The sequence below is a fragment of the Lepidothrix coronata genome, unplaced genomic scaffold (genome assembly GCF_001604755.1).
Source record: "Lepidothrix coronata isolate B3197 unplaced genomic scaffold, Lepidothrix_coronata-1.0 Scaffold3, whole genome shotgun sequence".
In the NCBI taxonomy this organism is placed as follows: domain Eukaryota; kingdom Metazoa; phylum Chordata; class Aves; order Passeriformes; family Pipridae; genus Lepidothrix; species Lepidothrix coronata.
This window is the reverse complement of record NW_016690183.1, coordinates 1,458,301-1,483,065: the sequence shown is the minus strand read 5'-3', so window position 1 is coordinate 1,483,065 and position 24,765 is coordinate 1,458,301. Positions and strand designations below refer to the sequence as shown.

General features: G+C 41.7%; 3 protein-coding genes across 22 annotated transcripts; 1 reads left to right on the top strand and 2 right to left on the bottom strand.

The window, feature by feature from the left end:
• Positions 1–251: 251 nt before the first annotated feature.
• On the bottom strand, positions 252–11,088 carry LOC108500355 (probable 2-ketogluconate reductase). 8 transcript variants are annotated; one of them, XM_017821212.1, is made up of 8 exons: positions 9,398–9,501; positions 8,184–8,488; positions 7,449–7,687; positions 4,848–5,232; positions 3,419–3,590; positions 2,438–2,616; positions 1,022–1,118; positions 252–624 (listed from the first exon to the last, which is right to left on the bottom strand). In XM_017821212.1, the coding sequence occupies exons 3-8, from the start codon at positions 7,638–7,640 to the stop codon at positions 468–470; spliced, it is 1,182 nt and encodes a 393-aa protein (XP_017676701.1). In that variant the 5' UTR covers positions 7,641–7,687; positions 8,184–8,488; positions 9,398–9,501; the 3' UTR covers positions 252–467. The 8 variants fall into 8 exon arrangements, with proteins under 8 accessions (XP_017676701.1, XP_017676691.1, XP_017676711.1 ...); XM_017821202.1 differs by having other exon boundaries at positions 8,208–8,488; XM_017821222.1 differs by having other exon boundaries at positions 8,236–8,488.
• Positions 1,368–19,479, top strand: TXNL4A (thioredoxin like 4A). 10 transcript variants are annotated; one of them, XM_017821465.1, is made up of 4 exons: positions 1,368–1,476; positions 9,833–10,006; positions 18,124–18,227; positions 18,927–19,479. In XM_017821465.1, exons 2-4 carry the CDS (start codon positions 9,854–9,856, stop codon positions 19,096–19,098), a joined length of 429 nt encoding a protein of 142 aa, XP_017676954.1. In that variant the 5' UTR covers positions 1,368–1,476; positions 9,833–9,853; the 3' UTR covers positions 19,099–19,479. The 10 variants fall into 10 exon arrangements, with proteins under 10 accessions (XP_017676954.1, XP_017676901.1, XP_017676935.1 ...); XM_017821412.1 differs by lacking the exons at positions 1,368–1,476; positions 18,927–19,479 and adding exons at positions 9,527–9,642; positions 11,306–11,383 and having other exon boundaries at positions 18,124–18,170; XM_017821446.1 differs by lacking the exons at positions 1,368–1,476; positions 18,124–18,227; positions 18,927–19,479 and adding exons at positions 9,527–9,642; positions 11,306–11,383; positions 13,233–13,315.
• HSBP1L1 (heat shock factor binding protein 1 like 1) lies at positions 14,429–24,765 on the bottom strand. 4 transcript variants are annotated; one of them, XM_017821485.1, is made up of 4 exons: positions 24,674–24,765; positions 24,429–24,495; positions 23,413–23,510; positions 14,429–14,730 (listed from the first exon to the last, which is right to left on the bottom strand). In XM_017821485.1, the coding sequence occupies exons 1-4, from the start codon at positions 24,722–24,724 to the stop codon at positions 14,533–14,535; spliced, it is 414 nt and encodes a 137-aa protein (XP_017676974.1). In that variant the 5' UTR covers positions 24,725–24,765; the 3' UTR covers positions 14,429–14,532. The 4 variants fall into 4 exon arrangements, with proteins under 4 accessions (XP_017676974.1, XP_017676989.1, XP_017676995.1 ...); XM_017821500.1 differs by lacking the exon at positions 14,429–14,730 and adding an exon at positions 20,102–20,332; XM_017821506.1 differs by lacking the exon at positions 14,429–14,730 and adding an exon at positions 22,590–22,616.

Sequence of the window (24,765 nt, the reverse complement as noted above, 5' to 3'; positions counted from 1 at the left end):
GGGGCGTGGTGCGGGCTACGTGTGTCCTTTTCGGTGGACAGCTGCCCCACGCAGGCGTCTGGTGCTGCCAAGTGCTTTCTGAGGGCGGCCCTGACCTTGTCCCCCAAGGCCCAGCCCTTCCCCACTCCACTCCCTCACAGCGACTTGCCTCCGACCCACATAAAAATGTTACATATTCCAGTGAGATTTGAATCCAGTACATCGCAGAGTATTCACTAACAGACTGAGGATATCAAAGTGCATCTGCTCAGTTAAAATCTTCAAACAAATATCTTTTATTGGTTCTATATTATTTTTCAGACTTGGAAATAACAGTACAGATCAAGTCCAGTGAGATGACAGTTTTGCAGTATCACGACAAGCAGTGCAGGAACAGGTTGCTTTTTTTTTTTTTAGTTTAAAAGTGGTACTGTAAGAAATAGTGTCTTCCTATACACAGGAGATTTAGTGGTATCATCTGGCACACATCATTTGGGAAACACTTCACTTGGAATGGGTTGGCCATTGAGAACAGCCAGTATATTTGCTATTGCTTCTTCTGCCATCATATGGATAGCTTGGACTGTTGCAGTTCCAATGTGAGGGGTTATGATGATGTTATTTAATTTTAATAGAGGGTGATCTCTGTAAAAAACAGAAAGAACAGAATGTGTTACACAGAGAACTTACTTTGCTGCTATCCTATGCTAGCTGTGAGAAAGGGAACCTTGGGAAACAGCAGCGGCATGTTGAGACAAAAGGGCCACAAGCACAGAACTAGCAGAAAGCTGTGAGAAGCTTGCTTACCCATTTCTTTTTTCTCTGTTGGTCTTGTTGCCTTGCCTGTCAGTTAGGCTGGCAAAGAACTGACAGATGTGGGAAAGGTGAATACTTTGTCATTTATTTATGATTGTGTGAGATAGGCTGAGGTTTTGCCCTTATGCAGTGAGAGAGGCTCGCTGGGGAGATCAAGATTATGACAGCACTTTGCACAAAGTTTGAAACATTTCAGATTAAAAGAATGGGAAACAGGTTTCTTTACCTTGGCAGAGGCTCAGGGTATGTCACATCCAGAGCTGCAGCCCTAATAACCTTACTCTGGAGAGCTTCTACCAACGCATCTTGATCAATAACTGCACCTGTATTGAAATGAAATCTTGGTATCACAATGAGTTAATGAACATATTTTTATGGGGAGTAAGGAAACTGTGATGGTTTCACTCTAGGCCTTCCTGGAGACCAGCTTGTAACCAGGAAGGAACTAGTTAAGTGATCACGGAAGTATTCCATGCTATTCCTTTATGTAACTTGAGGTATAAATAAAGCCAGCAGGAGGGACCTCGCTCTCTTCCTTTCCGGCGAGGTTCAAGAACGGTGGGTCCCTGTCTCGGTCTGGCTTATCTGGAGCTGAGGCCTACAGTGACTGCTGTTATCTGCCATGTGTGAGGGGAGAGCGCTGGGCCGTGTCGAGCCATTCTGCCTGTTCGAAGGCAAGTGGTGAGATTTTGCTAATTTACCTTCAGTTGGCTGGTTGACTTGTTTGGTCTTTGTCCCTTTTTGTCCTTTTCCCTTCTCCCTCCCCCTCTTCCCTTTTTGGGGAGCTGTTTGGGATTTCTGTAGTTGTGGTGTATAGCATTCTCATTGTATATATCTGTCTCATATGTAAAATATATATATATTTTTGCTATAGCTTTGGCTGCTTAAGTCGTTTTTTCCTCTTCCCTCTCTGGGAAGCAGGTCCTTGTTGTCGAGTTTCGGGGACTTGGCGGGAAGCCAGCTCGAAACTTGCACAGAAACGTCTCAAGGGTCTAGTGAAAAAAATTAGAGGATCTGCATCTTGTTCAAAAGCAGAATGCCTTTCTAACAACCATTAACCAAACAAACCAGCGATTTGATTTATTAATCTTTAATTACAGAATGATTATGGTCCACTGCATGAGGTGCTTCTTGGGATGAGACTAGTTTCAGTCTTTTCCTCATTTTGACACTTCCTGCATTATTACAGAAAAATCATGTAATCTCTTCATGCTTTCCACTCTTTTATCTCTGCTTTGTTTACTGAAACTATAATCTTTCTCATATGCTTGTTCAGTGCCAACAGATCTGACATCCCTTTTGAGGCTTCCTTTCTACAAGCTATTCCAAATGTTACATAATGTTTTCCCTTGTACCCCGTTCATCCTTGCTTAAGAAAACCTTTCGGTTACTTCCACTAAAAACCCTGTCTTTAGGATAAGGCTAAAGAGAACTGAACATCTGCTGAGCATCCCTAATTTCCACAGGACCTTTGAACACATAGCATATGGTCCACGATAAGTCGCTCATTTGTAGACTGCCAGCTACTTCATGAATCAAACAGAGTATCACAGACTGAGCTTGGAGAGGGGAATGTCAACATAATTAAATAAAACACAACTTTAAGTGTGGAGCCACAAACAGTTACTTCAGATCATCCTACCTCGGCTGATGTTTATAAGAGTAGCTGTGGGTTTCATCAAACTCAGCTCCTTTTTCCCAATCAGTCTGTGAGTCTCAGGAGTCAGGTTCACAATCAACATAACAAAGTCAGATTGTTGCAGCAAGTCTTCCATCTTCTCACAGTAGTGGGCACCAACAGCCTCTTCCTCTTCCTTTCTTCTGAAGAAAAAATGCACAAACCCCCAAACTGACGCAACTATTTCTAACTGGCTTCAACAATCAATTACCCCAGGAGAGATCCAGAACAGCACAGAGACTGAGAGGTTTAAGGACAAGTTTAAAGGAAAAGACATTGATAGATGCAGATAGTGGAAGGGAGGCAGGAAGGATGTGGGCTAGAGGAAGCAAGAGGCTAGACAAGTGGTGGGACACTGAAGGAGTGATGCATGCAAAGCACACGGGTGATATTAGGTATAGGAGGTTGGGGATGTAGTCAGATCCCACTCTTCTCTTCTGTGTCCATGCCAATCCCTGTGGAGTGTTTCCTTGCCTGACATGTGAGTTAGGACTTGTGGTTGAAAAGAAATGAAGAGGAAGTGAAGTGTGAAAGAAAGGAAACTACAAATCTGTGAGAAATTAAGACCTTTGTCTTTGGTGCTGGTGTGATGAATGATCAGGCTAGGCTGAGGAGACTGGCTGGCTGGGGGGAACAGGGATGCTGCCAGAAGCCTGAAGAGGAGTCTGAAAGGACAAGGGACACCACAAGGGCACAAGGCCTGGTTTGCTTGGACAACATCTTCAGAAAGGGTACACGGCCCTTGTTCCAAACTGCTAATGTCTTAACCAGGGCAAAGTGAGTGCAGGAGGCATGGCAGGAACCAAAGTGAGGAAGTGGCAGCATGCTGGTGCTTCTCATGCTGCTTACAGCTGTCACAAGTGCATAGGAAGACCAGGGACACAAGTAGAGCTGTGGCTTCTGTCATTGCCCACTGAATTACACGCAGAAACCAGATGTTTTTACCTCCGGTTTCTGTTATGGTAGAGGATCCTCATGTTGAAGGCTCTGGCTCTCTGAGCCACTTTGTACCCAATGCTGCCCATCCCGATGATCCCAAGCGTCGCTCTGGTTACTTCCACTCCCAGCCAGTCAACAGCAAAATGCTTCGTGTCTGGAGAAACCGCAATCTGGCAGCCTGAATGTAAGTACATGCTGAATGGGTACAAATCAGCAATAAAAGCAGGTCTGGGGGACAGAAAAAGTTTATCACCATCACAGCAGCAAGGCTCTGGAACACCCCTACAAAATAGCCTTGCTAATTTTGATCAGTTCATAGAAGGGCCTGGATGGTGCCAATCCCTGCAGCCAGGGCTGGAGTCAGTAACACAGCAGGGTCCTGACTGGGTATTGTGCTAGGAGGTATTGTGCTAGGAGGAATGGCTCCTCAGGGAAGTACCTCTTCCATGGCTGGTGCATTTTCTTGGAAATCCAAAAATAGCTTCTTTAACACTTACCATCCTGCAAGCATTGATTTCAATTTTTTTTGTATTTGGGGTAAATCTCAGCATTTCTCTCCTGGATCACAACCCAAAGCAGACTCACTGCTTAAGTGAGGGTGAAGGTTGCAAATTCCAGCTCAGCCAAGGATCTCTGTGAGCTCTTGTACACAGAACTTGAAGTTCAACAAGATACAATAGTGAGAAAACATCACCAGGAAAGATGCTATTTCATGCTCAGGGGTGGAGCAGCAGTGACAATAAGACTGAGTCCCTGAAGACAGAGGCAGCTTCTTGTGATAGTCTCTACTGACACCTTCCTTCCTCAAAAAGGCATTGTGTAGCAAGGACATGTGGAGAAAAAACCCTTGTGGGGAAAGGAGACTAATGGTGCTGGTACAGTGTGAAATAACTTTGTCAAAAGGACTATCAACTATTTTAATCATAATGCTGATGCTCTTCAGCAAATACAACCCACTGATTTAGATAAACTCATCACAGAAGCAGGAAAAAAAAGGAGTTATACTAATTACCAGTCTAGAGACAGGGATATGGCCATTTATGTTTTGTACCTTACTATAGCTCCTAACACTTTTTTCAAGGGGAAATGGAAAGTGGTGACACTCCATTTGGATGCACTCTGTATTCATTTTTTACAGCTATAAACAACCCACCCAGTGAATAGCCAGAGGAGAATTAATCCCCAGGCATTATTCCAAACAGCATATCACAAGTGACTTCAAAGTGCATAATTTAGACAAAGGCCTTTGTCTAGTCACAGTTGCCTTAAAAAGAAGATGGACACATGAAGAGCAGATGCCTCTGAAAACTGAGGCCTCCAAAAATTTATCCCCGTAAAAGCATCCCAAATATTGATTTAGATAGATCATCTGAATCATAGCAAAAGTGAGATATGCCAAAGAAGTAGCTAGATCCAGGAAAATCAAAAACATTACCTTCTACTAGTCTTCTGGCAGAGGCCAGCATCAAGGCCATTCCTATGTCCGCTGTTGGGTCCGCCACGGCATGGGGGGTGTTGGTCACTTTTACTCCAAAGCTAGAGATCATTTTCAAGTCTAAGTGATCAACTCCAACTCCAGAATTTCCAATTACCTTTAAATTAGGCAGGCTTTCTAGAAGCTCACGGTCAATAGTTGGCCTGCATTCAAACACGAAAACAGATTGGATTTTTTTGCTCATTTCTTCTTTGTTTTCAAGAAATTCCTTCATGGTGATAAGGTGAAAGTGTTTCTTCAAAAGCGCTGCAAGGTTTTCTAGCACACCCTGAGTTCCTCCTATATCCAGAATCAAAACGCCTGGCAACTCTTCTTTTGCCATGACCTGCAACAGTGGAATAGAAGAGACACTCCTTTGTTCAGGAAAACACCCTTAAAGGAGCAATGAGATAGTGATCATTTAAATTCACATCTGTAAAACAGGAACTGATGGAACTCAATACTGCTTTTAATCCACAGTCACTTGGTACTAATGTGGTGCATCAGACAATTTCCCAGTACTTTTCCCAAATGCTGATTTAGACTACAACACCAAGGAATACCCGCACTCTTAGATCAAAATCCAGTCCTACAAAATGTTATTTGCAAATAGTTTCATTTTAGTCCTGACTCAATACTGATTTCATACAAATCTGGCAGCTTTTCAACCTTACTTACCAATGCACTTCTATAAACAGTGGTATGAAACAGAGGCTGCTCACGGTTTCTTGCCTATTGGTTAATGGTTGGTGAAGCTGCAGGTATTGTAGGGCGGCACTGAGCCCCAGATGGGTCTGACAAACATCTGTCAGGAATGGTTTAGCTCTAACAAATCTGCATGATGAAGGGCCATCCTTAGCTGCTAGACTGCTTGCTTTCAGTGTTTTAAACATCCAGATCTGTACCTGAACTTGTGTAAAATTTAGCACACCCATGCCTATATGCTGAACCAGTGGGGAAGAGCACTAGAGGTAATAACGTAATTCCCACCAACAACACAGTCCTTCATACTAGAACTTTCTCCCTCGCAGACATTTCAGAGCCCAGTTCTCTCTACCACACTCCTGCAAATGTACTGTATTCTGCAATAAGATGATACCAGCTCCACAGATAACCAAACGTCTAATTAGAGGCAGCCCTTATTGATAAAAATGGTAGTTGAAGATTTGCTGCATATCTTAACAATAGTTGTGCCTAATTTCCTACAATTCTGCTTGCTGTGCTCCACTGATGTTCAGTTTCCATCTCATACTATGTCCTATGCTTGGGTGCAGAAAACCTGATGTTGTCCTAACTGAATCAGAACAATTTTCCCCCGCATGATGATTTATTCTGTGCACACAGTACTGGGCAGAGATATCCTGCTGCTTCAGTCCTCTCACAAAAACCTTCTGCAAGTAACCAGAATTCAAAACTGTGACAAAAAAGTGTCAGCATAGATTGGAAGTTTTTGTCAACCATATTTACCCTTGTCCTGAGCAAACTCAGACTTATCCCAACCACAACTATTAAATGCTTACAATCTCAACACTGAGAGATTGTAAGCATTTACAATCTTACAATTGTAATAGATTGTAAGATTATTACAATCTATAATAATGCTGCTTTATCCTGGCCTTGACTTGCATTTCTTCCTCAGTTCCAGTCTGCTGCTGTACATGGGCTTGAAGGCGTCTCCGTGTTAGGACAGGTCTGCAATTCATCATAAACAATGTCTCTGATAATACTACCTAGTTCTGAACAGCAGCAAACAAGGCAATGAGATGAATAGTGCAACCAAATTGCAAAGGAAAACCATGTTCTGAAATATATATCATCTATTTTTTGCAAACTTAAGTTGTTAGCCCCATGTGGTTGTGAAAATTCAAATTTTCCCAGATGTAGTCTATATTTCTGAGAGTATCACACAACATGACCTTAGAAGGATAAACTAGATTCATCCTCCAGAATGAATGACACATAGAATAAAATACAATACAATAAAATCACAATACGATGTCATATTGTGACAGCATTGTCCGGCTTTTTGATCAAAACCTGATGCTCCTGCAGTAATTTACTCAGACCAGATGGCAATTAACCTGTATGCTGTTAACAGTGGTGGAAAACTGGGCACCAGATATCATCAACTGAGTGGCACATGCCAGTAAGAGAGTGATGTTTTACACCATTTGCTTTCATCACCACTTCCTCCTCCATGAAGGGTAGAGTCAGAACTGTATTCGTTTTAGAAGCACTTCCTACACTGCACAAGCAGAAAGGTGATCCACGAGGGAGGAAGCCACTAGCTTTAAACAAACAGCTGGTGCACTAGAAACAGTGCTGAACTAGAAACAGGCTGGCTGCATGTAATGAATCTTTTCATTCCTGTGGGTATGCTCAGTTCGCCACCATTTCAGCTGTGTTTGATGTGCACGTGAACCATTAATAGGCTGCAGCACTGGTTCAAGAACTGATGTTCTGCTAATACTGGGTACAATCTTAAAAAATTATACTGATAGCAGTAAACTAAAAACACTTAAAGGAACCTTGCAGAAGAAAGGGGGCTCTCCAGATACCAACCTTAGTCTCAGCACTTATTGTTCGTCTTCCAGCACTACATGGGCATGTCCTGTACCTCTGTTTGTAAATCACACTTCTGTGACAGCGACGTCCATGAGAAGCAACAAGATGAATAAATTTGTAAGCCAAATTTGTCTGGCCAGACATCAATGGAATCGGTTTCAACAGATTGAATGCCTTGCTCATGAACATAGTTATTCAATTATCAGATGTCTTGTCCAGTGTGCTAAATATAACACCTGTCAAGGATATGACAATTTTGGTCTTGCACTAGTATCATTTGCAGTACCACTAACACCCTTTTTTTTTTTTTTTAAACTGTCTCTCCTCATATTTTGTATTTATGTAAGATTATATGCTTCTATGTATGTAAGCAATACTAACCCTATGTAACACCGTGATATAATGTAAATGAACTAAGTTCTGGTCCTGGCATTGCGGAGAAAATTTTGAAAATATTACTTAGTTTGAGACAACTGGGCAAACAAAAAGTACTGCATTAAAGTATTCATTTTAGTGCTAACTGAGCAGGCCTTACTTCATCTGTGAAGCTTGAGTCGCTCCTTACTTGCAGATTTCTTGGCTGGCACTGCTGTATGACTTTGGACTTTGCTAAATCACAGCAAAACAAACCTACATGATTTTTCCTAGCTCTGTTTTCAATTAAAGTTAACAGCATGCGTTATCCAGGATCAATTCCTCCCGCTAACTTCTCTAAAGAAGGTGACTAATTACCTAAACAACAACCAAAGCACCAACCAGGGATGGTTTCTTTCTTACGACTTGCCTTTCACAGCTCGATCCTGCGGCAGCTGGAAGAGCGGAGAGCTCACAGCTCCTGCTCCCGGCCGGGCACACCCGCTCCTGTCCAGCCTCGCTCGCTTAACCCTGCCCTGCCCGGCCCGACCACCGCCGATCCGGCAGCTGGCGGCTTCCAAGGAAGTTCCGGCACTCGGAGCACCGCCCGCCGGTGCCTCTGCTTGGCTGCAATCAGACCAGGCTGCCTTTCGTCTCCTCTCCCGCCCCCGGCGCTGGACTTCCTAGAAATGAGATAAAGCCAAAGGAGGACTTTGATAGTTTTTTGAGAGCTCTGCAATTATGGGACAAAGTTATCTGGTACAAATTCACATTGTTCCCCACAGCTCAAGCTCAAGCTCGTACTGGTTTTTTTATAGTGGAAACTGTGGTTTTCACCCTGTCTGCTGCAAGCTAAGCTTTTAAAGAAGTGTGCAGTGTAGAATAAGATCTAACGCCTCTCAGGAAGCAAACAGAGTGGCCTGGGATGCCCTATCCCAATGGCCAGCTCGATTCTGAAAGCTAATGCTGAAACGTGCTGGTTTCAGCTGATCACTTCCACTGGAACACTTATCCAGTGTGCTCATGTACTGGCATTTTGATTGCAAGACAGATGAGAGAGCACTAAAGGCATGCAAGGGTGAATCTGCCAGGGGCTGGGCAGTGTAGCTGCCACTGCTGGGGGCGGTTCTGTGTGTAGTGTGTGTGTATCAGAGGTGAGTGCATGAAAATTTTCATTCCTGTGGGTTAACACACTGAGAGAAGTCTTCCATAACCAGGAGATGCATGCAGCTGCTCTCTCTGTTGCAGTATAACAGAATCATAGAATGGTTTCGGTTGGAAGGAAGGGACCTTAAAGATCATCTAGTCCCAAAGCCCCTGCTTTGGACACCTGCCACTAGACCAGATTGATCAGCGCCCCGTCTAACTTGACCTTGAACAGTTCCAGGGCTGGGGCATCCACAGCTTCTCTGGGCACACCTCCTTGATCGAATCCCATGGAGACACAGGGAGTTTATTAACAGAGCAGAGTGGCCAGCAGCAGAGACACGGAGGTCGGGGCTCTGATGATCCCCATCCATCCTCCCTGTACCACCCAGGAGCACTGCTCGGGCCGGCCGCACCGATCCGCATGGCACGGCTCCAAATCGCACCTGCGAGGGGCGATTCCCGAGGCCCTGGCCAGCAGACAGGCAGCACCACGTACCCACCCGGTTGGATACCGGGCTGCTCGGGCAGACGGGGCCCCTGCCGGTCCGGGAAGGGGGAAGTCCCGCCCTCCGGCGGGGCGGAAGCGCGGATGTGCCTGCGCCGTCCCCATCCCTCATTTCCGCTTCCCGTCCCGACCCGTCCCGGCGCTTCCCGCCACCCGTATCTCCGAGGAAAGGTCGCCCGCGGGGTGCGCTGGGGCCGGGGCGCGGCGGGATGGACGGAGAGATGGATGGGGCGGGGCGGGGGGACTCCTTGCTGCCGCGGGGCCCGGCGAGGTGGCGCCATGGGGGGTGTGGGGGTGGTCGGTCCGGGGGCTGTGGGTGCCGCGGGAACCAGGACGGGCTGTCAGCAGCCGGGGCATTCCTGTCGTCCCGCAGGCTCGCCATCCGCCCGCCAGGATGTCGTACATGCTGCCGCACTTGCACAACGGGTGGCAGGTGGACCAGGCCATCCTGTCGGAGGAGGACCGGGTCGTGGTCATCCGCTTCGGGCACGACTGGGACCCGACGTGCATGAAGATGGACGAGGTCCTGTACAGCATCGCCGAGAAGGTAAACTGGAGATTTCTGCGCCTTCTGCGTTCAGTGTTCCCCATGGCTTGCTCGAAGCCCGGGGCAGATTGTATATAACTCGGGTTCTGGAAAGGTATTCCAGGAGGCAGTGGGAAAGCTGTTTGTTTTGCTTTCGTGAGTGTCTCCTAGAGTCACTGACTGACCTGATGTTTGCAGTATTTAACGGGGTGACAAGATTTCTGAAATCAAGATCGCTGCCTTTTAATAACCCATCATTGTATGAACGACAGCATTCAAGCGAGAACAGGTGCTCGATGGTAGGGCTGTGGCTCTAGGTAAGGCGGCGCTCTCACTTGCAATGAAAATATATAGCAGCTTCAAGTTTCCATTTGAATAACTTGGAAAGCTACTTTCATTTTGGCTCTTAAAAATGGTGAGGTGCTAAACTTTACAGGATAGTGTTGATTAATTTGTCAGTGTTATTATTCTGATTAATCCATCAGTGATATTTGTGGAGACAGATAGCATTCCTCTTGAGTTGCATGAAGTGAATTAAATTTTAGGAGCCAAACTCTAAAGCTGTTTTCAGATGGAAACTGAATGCTTGCTGACAGCTGGTTGGTCACTTAAAGATACTGAAGAAAAATTAGACTGTTAAAATACACAATCAGCTAGAAGTTACCTTTTCATATATTTGCTAAAGGTTTTGCATAGCGATAGATGTAGAAAATTATAACTCTATAACTGAACCACATGAAAAAAAGGAGCAAAAAAATCTGAGCCATAAATGGTAACTTGGGTAGGAAAAGATGTCAGCTATCATAGAAATCATGGAATGGTTTGGGTTGGAAGGGACCTTAAAGATCTTGTTCCAACCTCCCTGCCCTGGGCAGGGACACCTTCCACTAGACCAGGTTGCTCAGGCCTCCATCCAACCTGGCCTTGAACACTTCTCAGCATAGGACATCCACAACTTTGCTGCCTTCATATAAAATTCTAGGCATGCTGCATAGCTTGATATGGTATTCTTTTTGTGGTGTACTCCACTGTCTTCTGATGTTATTTTTAAATAAATTAGCTTGTGTCTTGAAACTCCCCACAATGAAAGATCTATACCTCCAGCCATGTGTTAAGACATAATAGAATACACTAAGGAGTTGTGACATGTTTTGGTTTAGTTGTTTTGTGTTCAGTGTGGTGGGGGTGTTTTATGCTCAGATACTGTTAGTATGGACTTGTGGCAGGATGCTTGGCAATTTGGCAGACATGCTGGCAGTTAGGGGTGACTGGGGGAAGAAAGAACAATGTAACTTCTTATTTAAAAATCTCCCTCTGCAGAAATGGCAAATTAAAGGGGGAGATCCTTCCTCATCCTCTTGCTTACAAGCCATGTTTGGATCTCTGCTGTTTTAAAGAGTGAGTAAAAGTTCCAATTGTACAGGTGTTTATACTGGAGAATAATTCAGAATGTTAACGTGCTGTAATTGCAGTAGAAATTCAAAGCCAATGTAGTCATATTTTACATTTGTTACCATGGTGCATTATTCTTTTAGAGTGCAGCATATTTTTGGGTAGCAGTAATATTTATCTGTACTTTATGATAGGAAAACGGGAATCCTTTTGGGGAGGAGGAAACTGGAATGCTGTATGAAAATACAAAGTAGATTATATTCACTGAAATGTACTCCACTTGCCGTTGACTGTTTTTCCCCCCAGTGTTACATGAAGAAGAAGCAAGGTTTCACTGAATGTCAAAACAAACAGTAATTGTAAGATGTTAGATTTTTTGCCTTGTCAGGGTTTCAACCAAACATGTATGAATTGAGTTCCACAAGTTTCCTCTTGAACACTTTTTTTCAAAATATACTTTTTTTTTTTTCTTTAAAGGAAACTCACAATTATAAAAACCCATCCCCTGAAATACAGGGCTTTGTTCGCTAAATTAATACCCCTTGTTTAAGTGATAAGCCATGATTTATCTATGACTGAATACTGTAAATCAGATAACTGTTTTATTGGGTCAGTGTGGGTTTAGGGAGGATTATTCAAATGTTGAGCATTTATTTAACCATAATCAGAAGTGTGAGAAGCTGTGGCTTTTTCTCAGACATTAATTGTACCTCTGCATTTCTGCTAAGGTTACATGGAAAGTGAGAGAGGAAAACAATGTGGGGCAGGGAAAGAGGGAGCTATAAAAAAAGCATATCGGTATTGTAGTTACTGGTGATTTTGTAATTAAAGTTGAGCAAGGCTAATCCATTTACTGATGTCCGTAGTTTTCAAAATTATTTGCTGTAAGTGTTGCTCTTGGCGGTATAATGTCTTTCTCTTTTCCTGTAGCAATTTATCACCTAAACTTACAGCATAATTAGCAAGAAAAAAAGATTCAATACAGACTTTTAAGTTTGTACTTACTCTGTTGAGTTCAGTAATGCTAGTCTGCTAGTTGCCTTCAACTTGAATGATATGTTGCAAAAGCTAGTCTCAGTTCCTGTATTTTTTTCCTGTAAGTTCCTTGTCCATAAAATATGTAAACAGAAAAAAACATTGTCTGGAAACTGGTTAGGAAAATGAAAAGATGGAATCTTGTTTCAGTTTTTCTGAGATATTTGCTGTATGCGGTTTGGGATGTAAGGTTTGCTTTGCAAGGGCAGCTTAAATCTTAACCAAAAAAAAAAAAGAAGAGTATTACTTACCTCTGACAGAAATTTCAGAAAACTTCATGATTTTTGCTGTTCATCCCAGTCATTAATGATTTCCATGTCAATGTCATCTCGTAGGAATGCATAAATATTTTTTTAGAATGATATAATTATTGAAGAAAGTCAGGAGGGAGAACTTCAGAGGACAGATAATACTGGCATATGATTTTTCCTACATCAGTGTTTCCTGTATACCAGCAAAGTGTGTGGTCTTCAACAAGATAGGATACAGAATCTGTACCTGATGTTAAAGGTCCTATAGATTCCTCTGCTGTATAGTCTTGAGCCATTCAGTTTAAATATTTAATAGTAGTCCCCAAGCAGATACAGTTCTGTGAAGTATTAAAATAGCCTGTAACTGTGGCTAGGCAATAATGTACTTTTGGTTTTTCTATATGTGTGTTGAGTAATGTCCCCAAGTTCCTCAAAATGATCACTGTGCTTCATGAGGATCAGTGCAGCCAAGTCAGATATGGCAATGCACTTTCTGAGCCCTTTCTAATAACCAATGATGTGAAACAACGTTGCATTCTTGCACCAGCTCTATTCACAGTCTTCTTCAGTGTGATGCTCCAAAGGGCCACGGCGGACTTCGATGAAGAAAACGTTATCTACATTCGATATTGTACTGATGGAAGCCTATTCAACCTAAGGTGACTGAAAAGTTTAAACCATCTTTTCTGGAAGCTGCTTTTTGCTGATGATGCCGTCCTTGTGGCTCACACAGAAGCAGCTCTGCAGCGTTTAACATCCTACTTTGCAGAGGCTGCTGAGCTTTTTGGACTGGAAGTCAGCTTGAAGAAGACAGAAGTTTTCTCCCAACCTGCACCTCAGGAAGTTTTCCATCATCCCCATATCATCATTGGCAAATCAGAGCTCAAGTCAGTCCAGCAGTTTAATTATCTGGGGAGCATCATCTCCTCGGACGGTAAGATCGACGGAGAGATAAACAACAGGTTAGCAAAGGCTTATAGAGCTTTTGGAAAACTCCATAAAAGAGTTTGGTGTAATAAACACCTGAAGAAAAGTACAAAGATTAGCGTTTATAGAGCCATTGTGCTGTCTACTCTTTTATATGAGGCTGAATCATGGGTCATCTACCGCCACCACCTGCATCTCCTAGAACGCTTCTGTCAACGCTGCCTCCGTTCAATCCTAAACATCCACTGGTCAGATTATGTGACTAATGCGTCTGTTCTAGAACAGGCAGCAATCACAAGTATTGAGGCCATGTTACTGAGAACACAGCTGTGTTGGGCAGGACACGTCTCAAGGATGAAGGACCACCGCCTCCCTAAGATCCTGCTTTATGGTGAACTTGCCACCGGCTGCTGCAAGAGAGGAGCCCTGAAGAGGAGATACAAGGACTCCCTGAAACAACATCTCAGCCTTGGCCATATTGATCATCATAACTGGTCTACTCTGGCCTCCAATTGGGAGACACGGAGACATTATACGTAACGCTGCTGCTTCTTTTGAGAACACACGCAGAATCACTCTTGAGGAGAAAAGACAATGCAGAAAGAATCCTGTCTTGCCAATACCGCCTAAGGAGACTTTCTGCTGTGCCTTTTGCAACTGGACTTGTCTATCTCGCATTGGCCTTTTTAGCCACCAGCGCGTTTGCAGCAAGCGTGGGTAGAGTCCTTCTCAAATCTTCATTCGCGAAGCCCAGCCATGACGATGAGTAATGTAGACTGATCTATGAAGCTACTGTAACTAGAGGGAGAAAAAACCCCAACCAGCAAAATTGAACCCAAACCCTTGAAAGGAAGTAATAAAATTTTGAATCTGTATTGCTCTTTGACTTAGTTTCCCACTCTGACTTAATTTCCTACTCTATCCTGTCCCCATGAACAGCAGCTACAATGGCCTGGAAAGACAAAGAAAGTTTTGAATTGAAAAACAGATAAAGGAGGTCAGAGTATCAGACATAGTTAGTACCTGTCTCTTTTTTGCTGCTGAAAATGGTTTTATCTTCAGGTGGTGGTGGTGGTGTCCAAAAGGAGGTCTCTCACTAGAGGTTCTGGTTTTGTTTGTTTCAGAATGTAGCATACTTAACTGTAAAAAATTTACTATATTTAGTGTATGTTATGAGGTTAAGTACTTTCAGAATAAAATTGTGTTATTACATGTTCAACTTCTAAAATACCACAAAGTTTTTTGCATATTGTCTGTACAGTAAAGTTTTGGTTTACATTAACAACCTCAGTGTAGTCTTCATTCTTACAACTGCAACTGCTTTTATTTATTGAGGTTTGCTTGCTCAGAGTTGCATTTAATTCTTGTTCTAAGGTCTCCATACCATATCCTCAGTCACAACATAAATCAGAAAGAAAACTTGTTAGCAACCACTGCCTTGACAGGACAGCAAAGCATGTTCTGTATAGGAATGTAGTTTTTGAACTGACAACTCTCTCTGAGCGATGGATTCAAGTCCCAACAGGGAGTGGTTAACCTTGTTTGTCTCCACATGCTTAGTAGCTCAAGTATGGATCAACTCCTGCATCCATACCAGCCTGAATCCATAAATACTTCAATATCTTTTGCTTAAATTGAAGCCTAAACTAAAGCTTTGTGAATTAGAGCTGACTGTGTGTGAAGCCAGCTCAGATGCTGCTGTGTACTGCTCCTATCTTGTCTCCAGTATTGTGTCTGAGACAGTAAGTGCTGCTTCAGGCTGTAAAACTTGTCAAAACCGTGCAGAGAGAGACATTTGAGTAATTCTGCAGGGCTTGTCTCATGTTGAAATAAATGCCTCTTGGTGACAAGCTTGCCTAGTCTGGCATGGCCTCCAAATTGTAGATGCGGCCATTGCAGCACTTCTGCATCACCTTCTCCATATTTAGCCTCTTGCCCATGTTTTTATCTACTTCCTTCTTAGGCCTGAATCCCAACCTCCTGCTGCTACACGCACTGGAGTGCAAGGCCCATGTCATGAGCAACCTTGGCAGCCAGTGTCCAAACTCAACAAAACACACCCTTATTCAATGGGCTTGCAAGTTAAGTCATTTTGGAGTGGTAATCTTGTCAGATTTGAAATTAAGAAAGCGAGTGGTAAAGAATGGAGCCACTTCTAAAGTTCGGAGTCCAGCTTTAAGGTCTGCTTTAGGCTACGAGCTTTTCAGCAGGCGACTGTCATCAGTTTCACTTCTATAAAAGTAGGTAGGAGAGAAGGAAGATTCAGTTAATGTCTTAGATATTTGGATTATGGTGATAACTTGGACATAGCCTGTGCAAAGGTGATTTGAGTGATCCAGTCCTTTTCAGTAAGATTTATATAATAACTTGTTTAAGACTTGGATAGTCTGTTTCTCTTATGAAATCTTAGGCTGTTGATGTTCACTGCTATAGACAAGCATTTCTGGTTCACCAACAGCTCAACTAAATTAAATGTGTATAATATAAAACTAACTTTAAAGGTTCTTTGTTGCAGTACTATCTGGCGTACACAGTTCTTTGAAGTAAAATTTTGGTTTAAGAGTGCTTTTGTAGTGGTAGTCTGGTGCAACATGTAAATCTCCTTGGACTAATCTTTCAGTGAACAAAACAGGTCTTAAGAATGTTTTGTTAATGATAGATTTACCTAAAAATATTTTCTAATTGCCAAAATAAATAATTTTTCAAAGATTGTTTGCTTTGTCAAAATTGCTGAATATGTTGTAGAAATTTCCCCTGTGGCAAAGATGTGCTGCTGATGCTAAAAATCCAGAAGTGTGGAAGAAGAAATGATAGGATAAAATGAAAACAGCTCTTCGGGTGTTTTATTTTTTAAAAAAGTACCAAAAACCCCACAACTGCCTTTTGCCTGCTAAGGCGAACCAGGGAGTAACTTCAGTCACTTCTCTGAACATCCCATTAAGCTTCTTAGAAGCCTTTAATATAAAATTGAAATGGGCTTGAAGGATTCCTTCAGAAGGTTTGATGTTATGACTAACTTGAGTTTATAAGGCTTTACCTCTTGCCTTAGATTTAGAATGTGGCTTAAATGGATGTTTTCATTAGATTACTGACTGAACCTAGGACTACAACTGGCTCCATAAAAGCACAGTAAAAACTATTTAAATGCTGTTTCACTTCAGGAGAGATTTTACTTTCTTTGCTGGCAATACTTACTTACATCTTTGAAGTGTGATTATTGTTTATACTTTTGAAACCATCTTGAAGCGGAAGTCCATAAAAATTTATTTACTATGTGCTTCTGTGTTTTTTTGCAAACAAACATCCCCATACTTCCTCAGGTAAAGTGCCTGCTAAGATGTCTAAGTACAGGGTACACAGTGTATCATATTTTTCTCATACAATCTAATCCTGTTTTGTGAACTAAAACACTGTTATATCAAGCAGATATTGTACTCATCACTGCATTTCCAGACTTTTGATAGGAAAATGAACTGTCACAGTAAGTTTGCCATAGATCTTAGACCATGTGTGTTTAACCCCAGCTTGGTAATTCTGTGTAGTCAAATGGGAAGGACCAAAATTGTGTTAGCATGTAATTAAGAATGGGGAGGCACAGTTGTGCAGTCAGGGTATAATGCACGAGATTTGATAATATACCTTACAGTTAAAGGTTTGTGTAATTTAGGTGACTGCTGACTTATAACTTAATGCGTATGAGTGTATTAATTTCTGCTGTACATATATGAGCTAAGCTTAGAAACCAAAACTTCCCCTAATTCCACTTAAGGTTACATATGCTACACCTAGGAAACAAAAATGTGATGTGGTTTTCTTGCAGGAATGAAGGCATTAACTATGGCATTAAAGGGGAGGGATTCTTGTGCATTTAACTGAGTAACTCTGCAAAATGAAAGCTGGTTTTGCCAGAATTGCCCAGAGAATAGCTTCTCATCAAGGTCTTTTTTTCATTAGCAATTACACTTTTAAGCTCCTGTTTTAGCTTTGCACCTCTCAAAAAAAGCTACCAGGTTTTTTTATTAAATTATCAGTTTTATTTTAATTTAAATTTAATGAGTTTTGTTATATTTAACGAGTCTTGATGTTATAGAGGGGGAAAAATGCTTGGAGGCAGGCACTAGGGCTTTGTACATCATTAATTTTCTGAAGTCTATAAGCAGCTGATGACAGAGGCAAAATGTGTCGGCTTGCACAAAGCAGTTATTCTATGTGTTTACAGCTGTGCATGTCACTGTGAGGTCTCAGCTCTATATAAAGGGCATTTGTTTCTCTGGATGTTGATTTAGCATAGTATTTTTCCACTTGATACTGGATGTGAAATGAGCATCTTGTCTATATTTAAAAATATTTCCCATGTTAATTGGTTGTAGTGGTTAAAAATAAAAGCAAGGCTGTTTATTGTCATTTTATGACTTAATAATTTAGAAAATTAACGTTACAATAACGAAAGCTTATGTGTTTAAATCGGTACTACCAATAATGAAAGGTTTGGTAATATATATTGCTTTTGTATTTCCTTTTTCTTCTGTTTAGGTTAAAAACTTTGCTGTTATTTATCTTGTGGATATCACTGAAGTACCAGACTTCAACAAGATGTACGAGTTGTACGATCCCTGTACTGTCATGTTTTTCTTCAGGTACACAATGGTTCTAGAATGTAACTCATTTTTGTTTGTCAAATACAGTATCTCAGTAAATAATTTCTAAATGTATATTAGCATACTGATGCTTATATTTTCATTGCTTTACAAAAGAGTCAACTGATTAAATAGGAAAATGGCTTGTTTTTCAATTAGCCTAGTAACAGTGGTTGATAAGAGTACAAATTAGTGATAAGTGATTAGTGAAAGCTGGTTTTATTATCCATTGGTTTTAGTTTTAAATCTCAGAACACGTACAGAATGTTGTAGTAGTATGGCAGTCAAGCTTGTCAAATTTGCTTTAAAGATAAATCCAAAGTATGAAGGTTTTTTTGAGCTAAGGCATCTACAGTGATGAGATAAAATGTCCTACTGACAAGCGTAGAAGTCTCTCTGGAGATAGACAGTAGTGGGAAAGAAATATACAAACAAGGAGGAATATGCTGAAGGATAATTGCACTGAGTAGCCATTTTTGCCGGCATGATTGCTGTCCTTATTGTTGCTTTAGGAATTGGCAGTAAAATGTGAGCTTGACTGACAGGAGTGGATACTCTCTCTTGGATCCTTATTTTGAAAGCCTGTTTATGTTATAAAGGCTTCTTTTGAATCCTACAAAGCATTTTAGAGACATATAAAGTTTATTTCTGAAATATAATGCCATATTAACTTTGAGGTTTTTTTCTTTCTCTTTAAAGGAACAAACACATCATGATTGATTTAGGTACAGGTAATAACAACAAGATCAACTGGGCAATGGAAGATAAGCAAGAGATGATTGACATTATAGAAACTGTTTATAGAGGAGCCCGCAAAGGTCGAGGTTTGGTGGTGTCGCCAAAAGATTATTCTACTAAATACAGATACTGACGTTTCTTTGGGCTGCCTTTTCTCTCAACTCTACATCCACTTGAATTTATTATTGCGTGTGTACATATATGTATATTAAAAAAAACCCTACAAATCCTTGAACTTTGAGCATAATTTGAATTATTTAAAAGGTTTAAAATCTGTTTAAAAAGTAGAAGACTCAAAGCCTGTGACTGTCTTGACTGCAGTACTATTGTAGCTGAACTTTGGGGTTTTATTTTTTAAAGACTTTACTCTTTGTTCTCCTTTTGGTATTATGTATTTTTGTACACAGAAAGCCTGTTTGGAGAAAAACATTTTGACTGTTTTTGTCTGCTTTTGTTACAAAAATATCTGGGAAAACGATAGCTTTTTAAAAGAATAAAGTGAGAGTTCCACATATTCACTTTAATTTTTTTCAGCTAATTAAATTTGTGAATGAACACAGATGTAATTGGATGCAAATCCATTATGTTGGAAGATGAAGGCTTATCAGTTTTCTCAGGATTTACTTGTGTAGAATATTAGCCTTATGTTTCCACTAAAAATGGGAATAAAACTCTAAGGTGCGTTGATTAATATTTAGCAAAGATCAGATAATTAATATTTGACACAACTCAGAGAAAACATCTTCCATGACTTTGCACACAACCCTCTCCCCATCAGCTTAATTGACTTGTGGTGACAGACTCCTTTTACATGGTGGTTGTGCACAGAGGAGGCAGTTTAAAGTACTCAGTAGATTCTACAGAGCCAAAGCATAATTGCTGTTCTGGAGCTGGCTGCACAGCCACCAGCTGAAGAAACCACGAGCCATGCTTTCTGTCACTTGATCTCCAGTTTGTCTAATGATATACTAAAATGCATATATACTTGGGAGACTTGGACTGGATTCCACTGTGGCATGACTCTTGAAATTTCTATTTGCATTTCTGCCAACTTCTGGAGTTGGCGTTCTGTGGGAGTTTGTTTTTCAACATGATACATGCATATTTACAGGATTAATTAAAAAACAAACCAGCCTACGCAGAAATGAGATACCTGTACTTTTTGGTCCAGTTTGTCACAAGACAAAGCAGAATATGCTTTTTTACCATCAAGCGTATTTTTAGAGGATTTAGAATGAGTCACAGAAGTAAAACACAAGGGTCCCAATTCCTGCTGGAGTTAATCTGGTTTACAGTTGTGGTGGGTTGCCCTTGGCTGGATGCCAGGTGCCCACTGAGCCACTCTATCTCTCCCCTTCTCAGCTGGACTGGGGAGAAAAAACAAGATGGAAAACAACTCGTAAGTTGAGATAAGGCAGTTTAGTAAAGCAAAGGTGAAAGTTTGTGTGCACATGAGCCAAGAGGGAAAAAAAAATGTATTCTCTACTTCCCATTAGCAAGTATTCAGCCACTTTCTGGGAAGCAGGGCTTCAGCATGCGGAGGGGTTGCTCAGGAAGGCAATATTTGTAAAATAATGGATGCCCCCCCTTCTTCTTTTCCTTAGCCTTTATAACTGAGCTGATGTCATATGGTATAGAATATCCCTTTGGTTAGTATGGGTCAGCTGGCCTACTTATGTCCCCTCCCAGGATCTTGCTCTCAATTGGGGAAGGAATGTTACAGTGCTGACCCTATAACACCCACTGGTGTGTTACCAACACCTTTCTGGCTACCATTGCAAAGCACAGCACTGTGAGGGCTGCTATGGGGAAATGAACTCTATCTCAGCTAGACCCAATACAACAGTGGTAATTCTGCAATCATTTATGTTGGGAGGGACCACCAAACTCAAATCATAGTAGGTCCCACTTGCTTAGGTTGCCCAGGACTGTGTCCAGTGTTAAGTATCTTGTTTGAACTAAATGGTCTTGAAGGTCTCTTCCAACCCGATGATTCTGTGATCTTTTAAGGATGGAGATTCCTCAGCCTTTCCGGAAGGCCTGTTCTGCTGCCAGTGCGCCTTCCTAGTAGAAAAACGTTCCTTGTATCTAGCTGGCATTTTCTGTGTTTCAGCTTGTCTCAAATTACTCTCTGGTGTAAAACACCTCCAAGAGTCCTCTAAGTTTTCCCCATGCTTTATTAGGGGGCAGTTGTTGGCAGCAGGAAACAGTAGTTTTTTCTAAAGGCTGAACTAACAGAATTTCAGAATTCTCTCAAACCCTTGTATGCTTTGTACTCCACCGTATCTTGGTGGCTTTCTTTTGTAACTCCCTCACAACAGATATCTTGACCTGGTGAGCCCCCAGATCGACACAATGCTCTAGGTGTGGTCTCATGGCAACTGAATGAGGGGAAGGACCTGCTGGTTCAGCTTATGCTAATGCTGACCAGCAAGTGGCTGCAGCCTTTGCTGCCAGGGCACCCTGCTGACTCACAGTCACCCCCCAGACCCCACTCCTTTCCTGCAAAGCAGTGTGCCAGCCAGCCCCTCACAACTGCTGTGTCCCAGAGCCCAGCTTAGCACATGCCTTTGAACTTCATGAGGTTCCTGATGGCTTATTTCTCCAGCCTGTCCTCCAGCACATCAGCCCCAGTGTGACAATACTTGCAAGTCTACACTGACTAAAGCATTGATTGGAATGATTTCTTGATATTAATGAAGACTCTAATAGATGCATTTATTCCTCATTAGATATTCACCTGGCAATGCTTCAGTTTCTGCATTTATGGTAAAAGGTTCCCACTGCCTTTCAAGCTAAATCTTTCCTGCAGAGTGGCAATGTTTTGGTGTACAAGAAGTTTAAAATTAATGCAGATGTCCTATTTTCTCTGACTCTACCACGTTGTGTTCAGGAATTATCTGACAACTAGAATTCCTCATTACCTCAAAGTTTATAAAATAAACTTTCATTAAAACAGCTGACATGAAAGCACTGAAATTGGGCACAATCTGCATACCTAGGTGATGTTATCTGCATTGGTGTGTGGCTTTGGGTGGGCTTGTGAAAAGAGTAACAACTGAGCATCTGTACTCTGTGCAAATACTGCCATTTCTTTTAGTGCAGAATGGTTTATATTCATTTGACCTCTGAGGCACCTTTGTAGTAACATCAAATAAGGTGCATTTTGTGATGTAAAACATTTAAAGAAGCAAGAAGATGGCACATGCAAATAAAAATTTTTGTCCTAGAAGGATCTTGTTATTCTGGAACATTACAGGTAAAAAGGCAACAAAGAAAACTTATTATTTTAATATTATTAAAATAAATGAAATACATTTTCATAGATTACAAAAATTTGTGATTGGATAAGTTCACTATATAGGATTTAGTTCTTTATCCAAAATAGTGGATTTGCCTTCTCTGAAAGTAACAGTTCTTTTTTCAGCTCCAGGAAATACAGTGCCACATTTAGATAAGTAAACCCATCATTCTACTTTTTTTTCCTGGGGCAATAGTTTAAAAAAAAAATTGAGATTCTGTCATGACATGATGCAAACATGTTTGTTTTCTCTTTACATTTTTTGTCAATGTGACACTGATTGTAAACTCCTGGAGTCAATGCAGTGCTGTTCTGCTTTTGTGTTTCTTGAACACATCCTCCTTTCAATGCTGCAAAGAAACAGTGAGTAAGTAGGTTATTTAATTATTCATGAATGTGATTCAGCATGAAAATATGGAGATCTCTATACAGTTAAATACAACTTTGTAGATTGTCTTTCTGTGTTTCTGAAAATTATTTCATAGCTTATCACAAAAAAGGCATCACAATGAATAGAGGCCGAAATTACTTCAGAATATTTACAGACGTTTCTGTCTTTCACTGGGTAAGCAGTCTCAATCACAAGAATAATTGATGTGTCTCAATTTGAATCAGGAAAGTGTGCAACAACAGGAAGACAACATCACCTGCATCCACAGAACAGGGAAGCAAGGCCGTCTCATAAATACTAAGAGTGCATGTAAGAGGTGTGCTCTGAGCCATGCTGGGAAGCTGAAGCAGGTTTAAAAGCACATGTACATAAATTTATACCAGTGAGAATCCTCAGTCAGCTAGGTTAGCATACCTGAGGGACAGGAATGGTGGGCAGGAGCACTTTAAGCCACTACATTTCATTACAAATGTACAGCCTCAATTTACGTACTTGGGATTAGTTTGCACTACCACCCTCATACATGGCACTCAGCTGAAAGAGACGCAGCAAGATGCAGCTTTTCTTTTGTAAAACTGGTAGCATTCTTTGGCTCTTGGCAAACAGAAATCCAAGATAATTTTAAATATGTTTTTAAAAAGTACACTTTTGAATATGTAAATATGTAAACGTTATTTTCATGCTAATTCTTGCCCATCATTCAAAATTAAGTGGAAATATATAAAATACATAAACACTTAATTAAGTTTCTTTACTCTCAAGTCTTCATCAGTGTTCTCTTCTATCCCAGCCTCTGTCATCAGGTCAGCAACACGCTTCTCAAGGTCATTGATGCGCTCACCCATTTCTTCCAGTAAAAAGTTAAAGATAACTTATTTATAAATAAGAATTCTATAATTTTACAGGGTTTTTTTCTGTAAGAAAAACAAGCACCTTTTTTTCAGATGTCTCAGCATCTTAACTTATCCACGTTTAATGCCCGATGAACTATGCTCAAGATTGTATTGTTACAAGACAATCCCACTTTCTTGCAACAGACAAGCACTCAAGTTCTTAATACCAAAAGCCTTTGTGTATATCCAGGAGTGGAGTATTTTCTGTCTAAAAGACTGTTTTCTTTCTGAGGAACTATTTTAGGTGATACCATACCGTCAACCTACACAATCAGAATACGAGTGCTGCTAAAACATTATTTTTCTCTTACACTAAAACAGCTGCTTCCTGAAATGCCGAGTTTCAGAAAAAATGTAATAAATGTGCAGTTTCAGAAAGCAGAGATAGTTTCTGTAAGTATAGTATATCAAATGAAAAAGCGCAGAGCCCCTTCAGGTCTTAATTTCTCTTTTTGAGGGCTCACCTTGCCACACTCAGGAGGCCAACAGCTGTTTTCAAACCAACACCACATGGCTAATTTGAGTTGCATTTTTGAAGATGCTTGTGGGGTTTTTTTAATGTACCTTCAGAATCTTTACATATAATTTGATGCTTATTTGAAACAACTGCCGCACAGAGACTACTTCGCTACTTGTAGTAAAACCTTTTTTGGGATTTCTTTCTTTAGAAAAGGGATAAATAAATGGGCTTGGGGGGGGCAATTCAGCTGTTTTTACATCATAGGTGTTTAGCAACGTCAATCATTACACGTTAATTTGATGTTTAGGAAAGAAGCCCATCCCGATGTTAGAAGCAAAGCTCGCCCCATACGGGACCCCAGCCGCAGGAGCCGCAGTCTTTCCGGCGGTGCAACTACACCGCGTTCCAAAGAGGATATTTCTCAGCGTTAACTTTTCCGTCAGAGCCTGAAAATTCTCCTGCAGCCGACACAGCAGATTTTCCGCCTGCAGGGGGGTGGGTGTGTGGAAATAAAGACAGGAAAGGGAGAAGGGGGGGCCCGCCCGGCTGCCCGCCCCTCCCGCCCGGCCGTGCGAGCAGACCCATGGCCAGGCCGCGACCCCCAGCCAGGGCAGCCCCAGCTCGGCCCCGCTCCCCACCAGAGCCAGAGCCGGCCCCGCTCACCAGCTGCGGCAGGTCTCCGGCTCTCCGTGGGTCGGCGGCCTCCGCCGCCATCGCCTCCGCCCCCGGCTCCGAGCCGCGACCCTCGGCCCGCC

What these genes read in the sequence shown, in the direction of transcription:
- LOC108500355 (XM_017821212.1), bottom strand. Translation starts at nt 7,640, where the DNA reads ATGTTCATGAGCAAGGCATTCAATCTGTTGAAACCGATTCCATTGATG. An exon ending in CAATAAGTGCTGAGACTAAG is followed by an intron (nt 5,233 to 7,448) that starts GTTGGTATCTGG and finishes CCACTGTTGCAG; the next exon opens with GTCATGGCAAAAGAAGAGTT. An exon ending in TGCCAGAAGACTAGTAGAAG is followed by an intron (nt 3,591 to 4,847) that starts GTAATGTTTTTG and finishes ACTTACATTCAG; the next exon opens with GCTGCCAGATTGCGGTTTCT.
- TXNL4A (XM_017821396.1), top strand. Translation starts at nt 9,544, where the DNA reads ATGTGCCTGCGCCGTCCCCATCCCTCATTTCCGCTTCCCGTCCCGACC. An exon ending in TGTACAGCATCGCCGAGAAG is followed by an intron (nt 10,007 to 18,123) that starts GTAAACTGGAGA and finishes TCTTCTGTTTAG; the next exon opens with GTTAAAAACTTTGCTGTTAT. An exon ending in ACTGTCATGTTTTTCTTCAG is followed by an intron (nt 18,228 to 18,926) that starts GTACACAATGGT and finishes TTCTCTTTAAAG; the next exon opens with GAACAAACACATCATGATTG.
- HSBP1L1 (XM_017821485.1), bottom strand. Translation starts at nt 24,724, where the DNA reads ATGGCGGCGGAGGCCGCCGACCCACGGAGAGCCGGAGACCTGCCGCAG. An exon ending in GGAAAAGTTAACGCTGAGAA is followed by an intron (nt 23,511 to 24,428) that starts ATATCCTCTTTG and finishes TTAACTTTTTAC; the next exon opens with TGGAAGAAATGGGTGAGCGC. An exon ending in ACACTGATGAAGACTTGAGA is followed by an intron (nt 14,731 to 23,412) that starts GTAAAGAAACTT and finishes AATTTTTTACAG; the next exon opens with TTAAGTATGCTACATTCTGA.